General features: G+C 42.6%; 1 protein-coding gene across 3 annotated transcripts in view; it reads right to left on the bottom strand.

Annotated features, from left to right (window-relative positions):
* The window catches only part of LRMDA (leucine rich melanocyte differentiation associated), a 1,125,542-nt gene that overhangs the window by 478,784 nt on the left and 632,856 nt on the right, over window positions 1-13,902 (bottom strand). For all 3 annotated transcript variants that reach the window (XM_043925316.1, XM_043925318.1, XM_043925319.1), the window contains one exon: window positions 9,156-9,295. In XM_043925316.1, coding sequence (XP_043781251.1) covers window positions 9,156-9,295 — 140 coding nt within the window. The remainder of the gene's footprint in view (window positions 1-9,155; window positions 9,296-13,902) is intronic.

Genomic DNA, 13,902 nt, shown 5'->3' with positions numbered 1-13,902 from the left:
TTACTGTGATGTATTACTTAGTTACCAGGGTTATCACAGCCGTATCCTAAAGTTGCATAGTACATAAAACATTTCAGTTAACAATGCGGGAAGGTTAACTCCCCCAGATAACCTGCAATCACCAGGGCTAGTCCAGATGACATGCCTCTGTCAGCTTCCACGAGCTATTGATGGTTCAATCAGTTTGTTTTGAAGGTAAAGTACAACAAAAGGGCAGTAAACTTATTCAGACTGTCAACAGGGGCTATCGGGAATGGGGCTTGCAGGTAAGTAATTCTGGGTGTTTTAAAGCTATTATCAAACAGCAATGGTTGAAGGAAGAGACAGCTACTAATAACACAGAAGGCAGCCATCATAAACCACTTTATGGCAGAAACCCCCGTCCATAAATCCTGCGGCACCCGGAGACAGCTTCAGATTTATAAAACTGCTTGTTAAGCCAGGGCACTGCTTAATGAAAAGAGATCCGTCTAAGTTCTAAGGCTCACATCCCCAGCTCCAGAGGGCAATGCCAATTTTCCTGACCTTCCCAAGGTGGTTGGGAGAAAGTCTCAGGGCCGGGAGGGGTGTGGTATGAAGTCAGAGGCCCTCCTGGCTGTGACATGGAGGGTGAGGTTACCCAGAGACCAGGGACCCTGGGAAGGTGTTCAAAGAACCACCTGTCTCTGCACACAGATTCTCGAAAAGTGAGACCCGCACACAGCTTTTCAGGTTCTCTCTCTTTTCATAAAGGAAGTGCCATTTCCTGAAAGAAATCCTCTAAAGAGATGCTTACAACTGGTAGGGGGACAAAGACAACAGCAGAAAGGCTTCTTTGGTTTGTTTGTTTTTTGCTCCCAAGTCAGTTTTATCTACCAAAAGCTCTGGCATTTTTCATCTAGACTTCAAAGGGAAGGGAGGATGCTGTCTCCTGCCCACATCTGCTCCCCTGGGGGATCTGGCTGCTCCCCAGGCCCTCTGTACAACCACAGGCACACCGAGACACATCTCCTACATCTGCTCCTGGGGCTGGCTGCCATGCTTCTTCTTCTGAGACTCTACCCGAGAAACACATTTCCAGATCCCAAGGGAACTGCATGTGGAGTCACGGGGACTTTTCCCACCTCCTTCCCTTTACAGCATTCTATGCTTCCTTCTATTGCCTCTTGCTGCCTTCTTGCTCTCATGCATAGGAAATGGGGAGACAAGCTGGGGGTCACCCCCTACTGGGGGCCCCTGAAGGCCACAATAGGTGATCCATGAACTGTTCTCGTCCTTTCACAAAGCTTAACAGAAAAGCGTGAACACGCCAACAGAACATCAAGCTTTTTTGCTCTGGATGGCATCAACCCCATTTGGTAACACTGCTTACCTCATGCTGATCAAAAACGCTGATCAACAGCTAAATGTCTCTGACTAATTTTTAAAAGTCAGCAGTGGCTTAAATGAAGCTTACTGAAGAGACCAAAGCTTTCAAGTGTATGTGTTGGGGGGGAAACAAGAGGGAGGTCTTCCCAACAAAAAGCGTGTGGACTCGCAGGGTAGAGGAAAGAGCCCAGACTCTGGGCTTAGCTTTCTGTGTGATCTTGGCTCAGTCTCTGCCACCTTCCTGAGCTTCAGTTTCTCCATCTGCACCATGAAGGGAGTGGGCTAATGCTGCCCCAGCCTCTTAAGCTTTAGTTTGCTTGCTTGATTTCTATGTGCCTCCAAGTTAATCTACAATAAATACATCCATAGTCTCCTCTCTTTCATATTGCTCCAATTTTCTTGTCTCACTACCCCCTCACACCTTCAGGTAAGGGAGGATGGTGAGGAAAAGTCAATAAGGGCCACAGAGTAATGAACAAACACTGTGAGTGAAGAGATGACAACACTCTCCCTCTAATGAGCCGAGGTGAGCTCACCTACAGCATTAATGAACGCCTGACAACCAGCCAAGGCCAGCTGATTTCCCTCACAGTTCACCGGCAGCACGTTTGAAGTCTCAGTGCAAATAATACACCCACAGGACAGACCAAGGCCCTCTACAGAGGGGAACCAGCAATTACTCTGTGGGTTTCTGTCACTTTGATCTCTAGGTCGTGACCTTTGCTTTCCTGTGATCTTCAAAGCCCAGATTGCAGATTAGCTGGAGAATGCTCACTGGGTTATGTAAGCCACAAGTTTTACGGCTCCTCCACGGCTGGGAAATGGTGGAAGCCCAGGACGGCCAGCAGTGGATGGCCGGTCCCTCCCTCCTGCCCCTTGGCTGAGTGTGACAGACACTGGGCAGGCGCAGGGCTGCTCCCTGGGAGGGAACAAAGAAAGGGCGTCATGTTTTAAATAATTTCAAGTTGTAAGGAATACAGAGGTGCCTACTGAGGAGGAGGGAGGAAGGAGAGACCCACCAGAGATTGGAATGGCAGGAGACAAGAAAGGATTTAGTGACAGAAGGATTTAGTGAAGTAGTGCTCAGAGCCCAAGAGACCAATGGCCTTGTTTGATGCATGAGGTCTAGCACTTGTGTACCTCGACCTGAACTCCATCATCTTTCCTTAGCAAGAGAAAAGACTGACAAAGGAAGACAAGAAATAGACCATACTGGGCATCTAAGCGCCCCATACCTGATTCATTGTCTGGCCAGTATTCAAGTCCATGGGAGGCCCCAAGGGGATCCTCAGGATGATGGTGGTCCCCCAGCTCACTCGGCTGCCTCACTCTCTTCCTGCCCCAATCCTGAAGGCTGTGGCACCTTCAGGTCCAGCACCTCCACTCAACATGAACCTCCATTCAACACTCACTCCAAAAAGCAGCCCAGTGCGTGCACACAGCAGAGCCGGAGCAGGTTTCAGCGCCTGTAATAACATGGCAGTGGGCATATTTCGGCCATGAGCTATGACGAATGGCATAAAGAAGCCCCAGGCTCGGCTTTGCTCCTGTCCCAGCAGGACCAGGGCACCTGAACAACCTGGTAGTATGTTCATGCTCACATACAGATTTAATGAGGCCGTTTTACTGTGTGGACGTGTGCCAAGAAAATCCAGCTGGGCACGCAGGGGGTAAGTGAGGAAGGAAAAGGGGTGATGTAGGGGGAGGGGAGGAAAGAATCCACAGAAACTGAAGCAGCTCTGGGGTCATTTCCAATAGCTCCATAAATCTGGTCACTTCCCATTTCTGGTCCAGTGGTTGGCCACAACGTGACCTAAAATTGGGCTGACCTCTCTGAAATCAACATCTCTCATGGAAATGAAACAAGAGACATACTTGTTTTGATGTATGGCTGGGTGACATATTATAAATATTACATCACATAACCACAGAGGATGCCAATCAATAAGAATTTTTTTTAGACAGCACTAAATGAACCATGGGTTCTTGCTTCTGAATACACTCTTTTAAGTTTCCTACTACTGCTTAAATGATTAATAGAAGACATATTGTCAGAAAATGTACTTAAAGTGAAAAACAGTAAACTGTAGAAATATCATTCATTTTTTCAGCAATTTTATAGTGAAAATGTCTCATAAATTTGCATAGAGGCCCTACTATTAGGCTCTCAGTAACAGCCTGAAGGAAGGCCGACCTCACGCTTTGTGGATGAAGGGCCAGGAAAATATTTTACCAAAAGGAAACAAAAGGTGGCTACATTGCTTTGTGGAAACTCAAATGCCACAGGAACTTGGCATTCGGAAGTCTTGTTGTGAAACTCTAAAATTTCTCAGGGACAAATAATGCACAAGCTCCAGGATGAATAAAGGAGGGCTTTTTACAGACCACAGAACAGAAATGCCTCATCCACCCATTCACCTCATCCAAATGCAAGGGTGATGATGCTTGTTAAACCAGAAATTAAAAATAAGTAAAATGAATTAAAAAATTAGAATTTCCATAGAATAGGCCTATAAGTCTGCTCATGCAGTCAGTATGTCACTGCGTGGGCCCACACTGAATCCTCCTTCCACTGTTCTTAGTTCCCGTTTGTCTCAGAGGGTGAGCATCTTGCCAGTGTTGTGGATTTTCTAAAGTAATTCTGACCAGATGTGATTCCAGCCACATGTGGCTCCTAGAATCCAGTTCCTCATGGCAATCTTGACATATGTGCAGTAACACACAGCCTTCCCTACCCCAGCCCTCAATGGCTTCTGGGGTAACAGATCAGAAATGAGGAGGGTGTGATTGAAGGGTATCCAGGCATGCCCAGGAGAAGGATCACTCTTCTAGAATCCAATCTTTCCTAAAGAATCATGACCAAACAACCAACACTTGGGTGGATTCTGAAGGATCGATACTTGCTTTATAACTGCCTTTGTTGATATCCAAGTGGATCTAGTTCCAAATAGGCAGTGGGCACCCAAGGTACCCAAAGAGCCCCACATTTCTCTACAAGTATTCAGTTCGTCAGAGGGAAGGGTGATTTCAGGCTACCTCCTCTAGATAGATACCAAGCCCCTATTCCACAACCAGCACTACTTTTGGTATTGATAAGGCTTCAAAGGGCAAGAAGATGCAGTCCTGACTTTCAGGAAGCCATTCTCTGGATGTTGATATGTATGAAGTAGTAAGAGAAATGTGTAAGAAGGAATATATAAAATGGTGTGAGTGGTAAAAGAGGATCTGTCACTGCCTGGGAGGACAGTGTCGCAGAACAGCAGAGCCAACAAAGACTTTAAATACTCTTTAGTCCAGTAGTTCTTAATTAAGCATCAATGTCACCTATTGTCCATTTTGTTGCATTTGGCATTAAATGAATCAAAACACCTTGGATGAAACACAAGTATAGACTTGGTTAAGGGTCACTGATCGAAACTGTCCTCCCCATTTTAAAAGTCCCACCAGCAAAACTAGACTCCATATCAGATCTTTTGATCTGGCTCCTTATACCACAGGTCTGAGTATTTTTTCCAATGAGACTAGTTACAATAACAACAGTAAAAAATAGTATTAGCTTTTATTTTTCTTTTACACCCTTATAAACCTTTCTTTGAGACTGAATAAAGTAGAGTGGGAGATTTTCCTCAGTCTGTTCAGTTCAGTTCAGTCGCTCAGTCATGTCCAACCATTTGCGACCCCATAAACCGCAGCACACCAGGCCTCCCTGTCCATCAACACCTTCCAGAGTTTATCCAAGCTCATGTTCATTGAGTCGGTGATACCATCCAACCATCTCATCCTCTGTAGTCCCCTTCTCCTGCCTTCAATCTTTCCCAGCATCAGGGTCTTCAGTCTGTTGCTCTCATTCTAAAAAAAAGTGCCTACAGTTCAACTCACATACAACTTCATGAATGGGTAAATGAATGAACCTGTGTGTGAATGTGTGCATGTACACACATACACACATATGCATGTATATGTACACATACACAATTTATTAGGTGATTTTGAAGAAATAAAACCAGAAATTTGAAGAAAAAACTCAGAAAACAAATAAGAATTTCCCAAACAATGCTTGGTTTACTAAACGTGATATCTGAGAGAACTTTCTTCCACCACCTGACCTTTCTAATATATTTTATAATAAGTTGCTGCCAGAAGATAAAATGTTTTAAAACAACCTCTTCATACATGAAATCACCTGTTAAAGGTGCCAAAGTTGATGAGAGTAACTGTTAAAGAAGAAAATTAAGTTCTAAGTGATTAACTTAGAAGACTGATTTGTAAATTTTAATTATTCATTTGTTGGATATTAACCATATTTCTCCTAAGAGAAATCACATTCAGATCAACACTATCACATCCCAAATAAAAGTCTTCATGAGAAAAATTGATTTATTACAGTTCTTTTAACATAGGCATAAAATTTTATTTTAAGATGGCTTAAAAATAGTCTAAGATTACTTCAAAATTTTTCCCAATAAAGTACAACTGAATTTCTTCTGTACCCTTACTAACATGTATGTTTCTTTTTAAATATATAATTTTCAAGAGATTTCACTATTTCTTACAGCTTTGCCTTTATACAAAATGCATGTCCTTAACTACACTCCTTCATCACCACAGATTTAAAAATCTGAACCCCAGCAGGACCAGTTCCTCTCAAACGATTATCCTCTCTCTCTCCAATCTTCCAAAATTTACTTTCTAGTAGTCCTTCCTACTAAACAGATAGTCAATACCAAAATCAGATTGATTATATTGATTATATTCTTTGTAGCCAAAGATGGAGAAGCTCTATGCAGTCAGCAAAAACAAGACTGGGAGTTCACTGTGGCTCAGAGTATGAACTCCTTATTGCCAAATTCAGACTTAAATTGAAGAAAATAGGGAAAACTACTAGACCACTCAGGTATGACCTAAATCAAATCCCTTATGTTTATACAGTGGAAGTGAGAAATAGAGTCAAGGGATTAGATCTGATAAGAGTTCCTGAAGAACTATGGACAGACGTTCATGACATTGTACAAGAGGCAGTGATCAAAACCATCCCCAAGAAAAAGAAATGAAAAAAGGCAAAATAGTTGTCTGAGGAGGCAGTATAAATAGCTGAGAAAAGAAGAGAAGCTAAAGGCACAGGAGAAAAGGTAAAATATACCCATTTGAATGCAGAGTTCCAAAGAACAGCAAGGAGAGATAAGAAAGCCTTCCTCAGTGATCAGTGCAAAGAAATAGAGGAAAACAATAGAATGGGAAAGACTAGAGATCTCTTCAAGGAAATTAGAGATACCAAGGGAACATTTCATGCAAAGATGGGCACAATAAAGGACAGAAGTGGCAAGAATACACAGAAGAACTATACAAAAAAGATCTTCATGACCCAGATAACCATGATGGTGTGATCACTCACCTAGAGCCAGACATCCTGGAATGTGAAGTCAAGTGGGCCTTAGGAAGCATCACTACGAACAGAGCTAGTGGAGCTGATGGAATTCCAGCTGAGTTGTTTCAAATCCTAAAAGATGATGCTATGAAAGTGCTGCACTCAATATGCCAGCAAATTTAGAAAACTCAGCAGTGGCCACAGGACTGGAAAAGGTCAGTTTTCATTCCAATCTCAAAGAAAGGCAATGCCAAAGAATGCTCAAACTACTGCACAATTGTACTCATCTCACATGCTAGCAAAGTAATGCTCAAAATTCTCCAAGTCAGGCTTCAACAATATGTGAACTGTGAACTTCCAGATGTTCAAGCTAGATTTAGAAAAGGCAGAGGAATCAGAGATCAAATTGCCAACATAGGTTGGATCATCGAAAAAGCAAGAGAGTTTCAGAAAAACATCTACTTCTGCATGACTACGCCAAAGCCTTTGACGGTATAGATTACAACAAACTGGAAAATTCTTCAAGAGATGGGAATACCAGACCACCTGATCTGCCTCCTGAGAAATCTGCATGCAGGTCAAGAGGTAACAGTTAGAACTGTACATGAAACAAAAGACTGGTTTCAAATTAGGAAAGGAGTATGTCAAGGCTGTATATTGTCACCCTGTTTATTTAATGTATATGCACAGTACATCATGTGGAATGCTGGGTTTAATGAAGCACAAGCTGGAATCAAGATTGCCAGGGGAGAAATATCCATAACCTCAGATGCAGATGACACTACCCTTATGGCAGAAAGTGAAGAGGAACTAAAGAGTCTCTTGATTAAAGTGAAAGAGAAGAGTGAACAAGTTGGCTTAAAGCTCAACATTCACAAAACTAAGATCATGGCATCTGGTCCCATCACTTCATGGCAAATAGACAGCGAAACAATGTAAACAGTGAGACTTTATTTACTTAGGCTCCAAAATCACTGCAGATTGTGACTGCAGCCATGAAATTAAAAGATACTTCCTCCTTGGAAGGAAAGCTGTGACCAACCTAGACAACATATTAAAAAGCAGAGACATTACTTTGCCAACAAAGGTTCATGTAGTCAAGGCTGTGGTTTTTCCAGTAGTCATGTATGACTGTGAGAGTTGGACTATAAAGAAAGCTGAGCACTGAAGAATTGATGCTTTTGAACTGTGGTGTTGGAGAAGATCTTGAGAGTCCCTTGGACTGCAAGGAGATCAAACCAGTCCATCCTAAAGAAATCAGTCCTAAGTGTTCATTGGGAGGACTGATGTTGAAGTTGAAACTCCAATACTTTGGCCACCTGATGCGAAGAATTGACTCATTAGAAAATACCCTGATGCTGGGAAAGATTGAAGGTGGGAGGAAAAGGGGATGACAGAGGATAAGATGGTTGGATGGCATCACTGACACAATGGACATGAGTTTGAGTAAACTCTGGGAGTTGGTGATGGACAGGGAGGCCTGGCGTGCTGCAGTCCATGGGGTTGCAAAGAGTCAGACATGACTGAGTGACTGAACTGAACTGAACTGAGTCCTCCCTGCCTTATATTTCTTTCCTTCCTACTTTCTTCTTCCCTCCCTCCTCATACATTGATTCAGGTGGGGTGCTAGTGAGAGCTTATATTATAACTGAAAATAAGCTATATGTATGAAGACATCATTCAAAACATTTAGAAAATAATCAAGAATGAGTGCATACAAAATTTAAAATGAAGAGCAAAAATAAAATGAGTTTAGTAAAATAGGTAAGATCAAAAAAGACTCCCTAAAGAGGATTTTAGATTAGGTATTTCAAAGCTGATAGTTTAGAAGTAGAGAAAAGAAAGAATAGCATTTTCACTTTGGAGTCCATCAAAGACCAGTCATGGGTCTTATGGAACTTTCTCTTGAGACTGTATATAAGCTCCCTAAACTTTCATGGGAAGGCCTCTTTCTCCAAGATGTGACACTGAAGCAGACAGGAAGATCTTACAACACAGAGCAGGGGTCAGCAAAATACAGCCCATGGGTCTAATTTGGCCTGCTGCATGTTTTTGTAAATAAAGTTTTATTGGAACATGGCATTACCCATTCATTTACAAATTGTTCATTACTACTTATGCACTATAACAGAAGAGTTGAATAGTTGCAACAGAGGTCATATGACTTTCAAAGCATACAATATTTAATATCCAGCCCTTTACAGACAAGTTGGTTAACCCCTGGGCTAGATCACTCAACATCTTTTCATGTTTCTTGGCTCTTGTTACCCTCAATGAAGGGAGACTCTGACTATAGGGTACCCAATGGAGTAAAGTTTAATATAGCATGAAGGGACCACTGATGCTTACCAGGCATCTATTATGCACCCCAGAGGATAATATTATCTCTCCAAAAATGTCATTTTTCTCTTTTCATACCATGCTCAAACCCCTAGATACTCACCTATATCTCTTGTAGTCTTCCTCATCCTTTTCCAGGCTGACGAGCTCATTGGGACATGCCACATTCCCCAGGAGGCTGAGGTACTCCAGAGCTGGTGTAACTTCTGCCAGGTGATCAAGCAGATACTCCAAGTCAGTGATGTGACACAGGTTAAGGATCTTGGCCCAGAAAGACAGAAGACGTAGCAAGGTACACAGACTTCACTGACAGGCACAGACCATAACTGACAGGCACAGCCTAGCAGCTGATGAACCCCATCTGCTCCCAGGACATGACATGGGTAGGGGTTGAAATCAACTTGCTGTGGGTGTCTGACACGGTTAATTTTTCACTCCCACTGGTGACACGGCTCAACTTTTAATGAAAGCAAGAAATTACTTCCAAAGGTCTCATCAGAAATATATTGTTTCTCCTTTGGGGGTAGTCCATCATTAAAACATGGGAATAGCATGGATACAAACTGGGATTGGCCTCCTCTATGATCTGAGAGCCTGTGGTGGAGCTAAGCATTTCTCAGTGGCCTCACTGGTGGCAATAAGACATTACATGGGGTGAAAAGGAGTACAAAGCTAAGAAGAAAAGACAAACAGAACAGGTGTAGGCCATGAATAGAGGCCTTGAATACCAGGATCCTACCAATGAAAAGAGTTAGCTAATATTAAATCAGCAGACAGAATGGGGCCCTTACCAGGAAACGATGGTAGAGCATACAGGGGCTAAATACATGATGGTAGATGCCACTTGTAAGAATCGGAGAGTCAGGGTACCATTTCCAGGAAAAGAAGGTCAAATGAAATAAAAAGCTGCCCTTACTCTGTGAGGATGCTACCTAATTGTGGGGGTGTTATCCCAATTTTCTCATACTTCAGTTTGTCAATTGAACTCCAAATCCAACCAACATCTGAATCCAGTCCCTAACGTATCTGCCAGAGGATCACCACAATGAAGTTTAAACTGTCTCTAACAACCATAAGAGAGAGTTTTTATTTCCCCAGAGATTGAATTCCCACACAGGGACTCAATTTAGCTAGTTGGGGAGGTCACAAAGAATAAGTAATTCCTCTTTCCCATGTGATGGCCTTTCAGATGGTTGAGGCTTACATATCTTCCTTCAACTTTACAATCTCTAAACGAAGTACCTTCAAGAACTATTCCTACATAAGCTATGTAAAGATCATATGGAAGAACAAGCACTAGATTGGTAGGGAGCAAGACCAATACAATGAAAGGGAAAGTTCACAAGCAAGAGAGGGGAAAACTAGTTAAAGAGGGTCTGAGTGTCCTCCTAGACTGTGGGTTTCTACTGGCCAACATCATCCTCATTTCCTAAACAAAGACAGGACACTGTACAATCAAGTAATTGATCTTTCAAATCTTCAATAAATTATATCGAGGAATGACCACAAAGGATCACTGGAATGAGGATGATAGATTAGAAGCATATGGAGAAGATGAGTGAGAAGGTCCCACCAAGGAGGTAAGCTTGAAATACAGAGGGCAAGTGACCAGGAGTCAAAACCTTAATGTATTTCATCACTCAAGACAAAACATGCTTAATACTTCTTAAAGTTCAATCACCACACTCTTTAAGAAAATTATCTAAATAAAACTAATTAAAATGACAATTAACAATTTCAGGAAAAACTTGCCTTTTCCAGCAAGTTCTATCTTTGGATGTTTCACAGGCATTATATTAAACAAAGAAAAGGAAAAACAAGGAATCTTGCCAGTACTCTACCCTACGAGTGCTGCCCTTTGACCCAGGCAAAAGCATCTCAGAGACTCCTGTGCTTTGGAGTGCCTTCCTCAAAAATTTCTCAGTCTTAGTCCAGAACTCAGGATGGGCCAGGGCCAGCAGCATCACTCAGGGAGGATACTCCATGCCTTGACTTGGACCTGCATACACCTCAGCCCAAGTCCTGGTTTCTCCCCTTCAGGGTTCTCTCCAACCTTCTTGCCCACATATGGTACCCATTGGATGTGCCAAAGAACAACAGGACTCATATCCATTAGGCTTTCCAGAAGCCTCAAGCCAGGTCCTAGCTCAAGGGGGCAACCAGACGAGCTGATCATTCTTACTGGCCAGCACTGTATTTCTGTAAAACGCCAAGAGAGTGGGCTGCCAAAATGGCACTGATGTGTTGCTCTGAAGCGATTCAAAGTATTTCTGTGGACAATGGCCCTGAAGAATCCATGGGAAGCCCTTTCTACTATGGACAGCAAAGTCCAGATCAAACCTATTTCTCTCTTGGAGACAAATTACTTAAACTTTCATCTCTTTTTCATCTACTGCACAAAGGTGAGAATGTGAAGAAATGGAACTCACCACTGGCAAGATCTTCAAGTTAGAGAAACACTAGACAACAGAGTTGGCTTGACGTCCCAGTCATTCCTCAACATTTGGTATTAGTGATGGGAAGGCTTGCATTCTACCATCCAGGGAAATGGTGGTGGTGGTGGTTTAGTCGCTAAGTCGTGTCCGACTCTTGCGACCCCATGGACAATAGCCTGTCAGGGTCCTCTGTCCATGGGATTCTCCAGGCAAAAATACTGGAGTGGGTTGACATTCCTTCTCCAGGGGATCTTCCCAACCCAGGAATCAAACCTGAGTCTCCTGTGCTGCAGGCAGATTCTTTACCAACTGAACTACCAGGGAGGCAGGCCCAGTCTAAGACAAGTAAATCTTCATACATGAACGTATCACAGGGCTAATAAGCTTGTGCAAGAATGCTGCGTGCTTACATAGGTCTCTCCCAGGACCCTGGCAAAGGCCCTGGTAACAGTCACATGGTCACTTATTTTTGCAAAACTTGCAAAAGTAGGGTATTTGAACCACAGTCAGTTAAGAGTACTTCCCTGCTCTGATAGGACTTCTGTCACATTTCTGCCTGAGTTGGGTGATGCGAGAGTGGCTGTGGGAACTCTTGGAACCTAAGATGAACTGGCAATGGAGTGACACTGAATTAGGATTCAGCTGGGTTTATTTCTGTGGTTTGCAATTGTTTCTGTGTCAGTAGGCATGTGGCGTGATATTCCTGCTACCCACCATGCTGATACACACACAGAGACCAACATAAAAATGATAATAAAATGGTTAATGAGCTTTATCAATTTACAGAATATTTACTGTTAAGTTGTTGAGTGTGTATGCACCACACAAACACAACTAACTGGAAACATCTTGAAATCTTTTAACTCATAGATGAAAGATACTTGTTTTCCCAAAGTTGATTTATTCTAAAATGTTTACCAATAATTTAGTGAAATTACCAATAATGAAGAGTGAAGATGAAAGGAACATCCCTAAATAATAAAAATAAAAGTCACTTTTCAATTAGACGCAATTATCTCTTCTGTATGTGTGCGTATGCTTGGTCACTCAGTCGTGTCTGACTTTTTGCGACCCTATGGACTTTAGTCTGCCAGGCTCCTCTGTCCATTGGGATTCTCCAGGCAAGAATACTGGAGTGGGTTTCCATGTCCTCCTCCAGAGGATCTTCCCAACCCAGGGATCAAACCCAGGTCTCCCACACTGCAGGTGGATTCTTAACTATCTGAGCCACCTGTAAAACTTAATTAAATAATGAAGTTATAAGGGAATTTGCAGAAAAAAATGAAAAAATTCTCATACATAGTATAAAAGAGATTGTTTTCTAAATATTTCAATGTATAGTATCTGTCAACTTAAAAATGTTTAATATGCTTCGACACATTTTTTTATTCCAAATACACATTCATCTCCATACCTAATTTTGTGTTTGTAATTATACAGTCTTTGCCTTTAAGAGAGCCTCTTCAAATTATGTAAGCATCACACTTCACAAAGTATGGATCTGCCTCTTAGCAGGAGGCTGTGGAAATGGAAACTCATTTAAATGTCTTGATCATGGGAATTTCTTGGGCAAAAGGTATGCAGGCTTCAAGAAGCTTCAGTCATTCTGTGCCAGTGAATCCAACAGGATTCACTGGAGTCTCAAAGTCTGCCTCCTTTAGGATATTTTGTGTAGCAGAAGCAAGTTCTTCTTCCTAAGCTTTCCAACTACCTGCTAAGCAAACATTTGAGCTGGGCAAGGTGGTCCCCCAAAATCTGCACTGGTGAGGAATCACTAGCACCTACGCCATGGATGCTCTGGACAAAAACAACATCACTATGTTGACACCACCAGTGGAGACTGAAACATGAGAAGTTTCCATTGGTTTCTTCATCTCCTGGGTCAATAAGGATGAGCACAGCCTTGTCTTGCCTGACTGTGCACTTGGAGATGGAACTTGTCACATTCCTTTCTGTCAAGTTGCAGAGAAAATTAACCGGAGACAATCAGCTGAGGGAACTTGGTGTCTCCAGCTAACCAATACTACCTCAGTGAAGACACTTAGTGATTTTTTTTTTTTCTCTCCTTTGTAAAATGTGAAGCTATCTGGCACAGTTTCAACTCTCTCCAGCTGGATTCTCAGCACACACCTGGTTTCCCTCATCAAGTCTTCTCCAGAGTACTTGCCATTTAGATTTTTTTCAGTGCTGTCTACAGAAAGTTGCCATTGCGGAGCCCAGCTGTCATGGCTAGGTTTGCCAAGGGAGATTTTCTGCAGAGGGCCCAAGATCAAAGCCACATCTTGCCTTGAAAGTTTGGAGCCCAAGGGAGGAGGGGAATCTCATGGTGTCATGTTGGGTTGCACAGGTCTGAAGCTGCTTCCCAGGTGAGAAGAGGCATGTCTCTCCCTCTGTGCTCAACCCCTGGTCAAAGGG

This window comes from Cervus elaphus, chromosome 15 (genome assembly GCF_910594005.1).
Source record: "Cervus elaphus chromosome 15, mCerEla1.1, whole genome shotgun sequence".
Classification (NCBI taxonomy): Eukaryota; Metazoa; Chordata; class Mammalia; order Artiodactyla; family Cervidae; genus Cervus; species Cervus elaphus.
The sequence above is the reverse complement of the archived record's forward strand: the minus strand, read 5'-3'. Positions and strand labels throughout refer to the sequence as shown.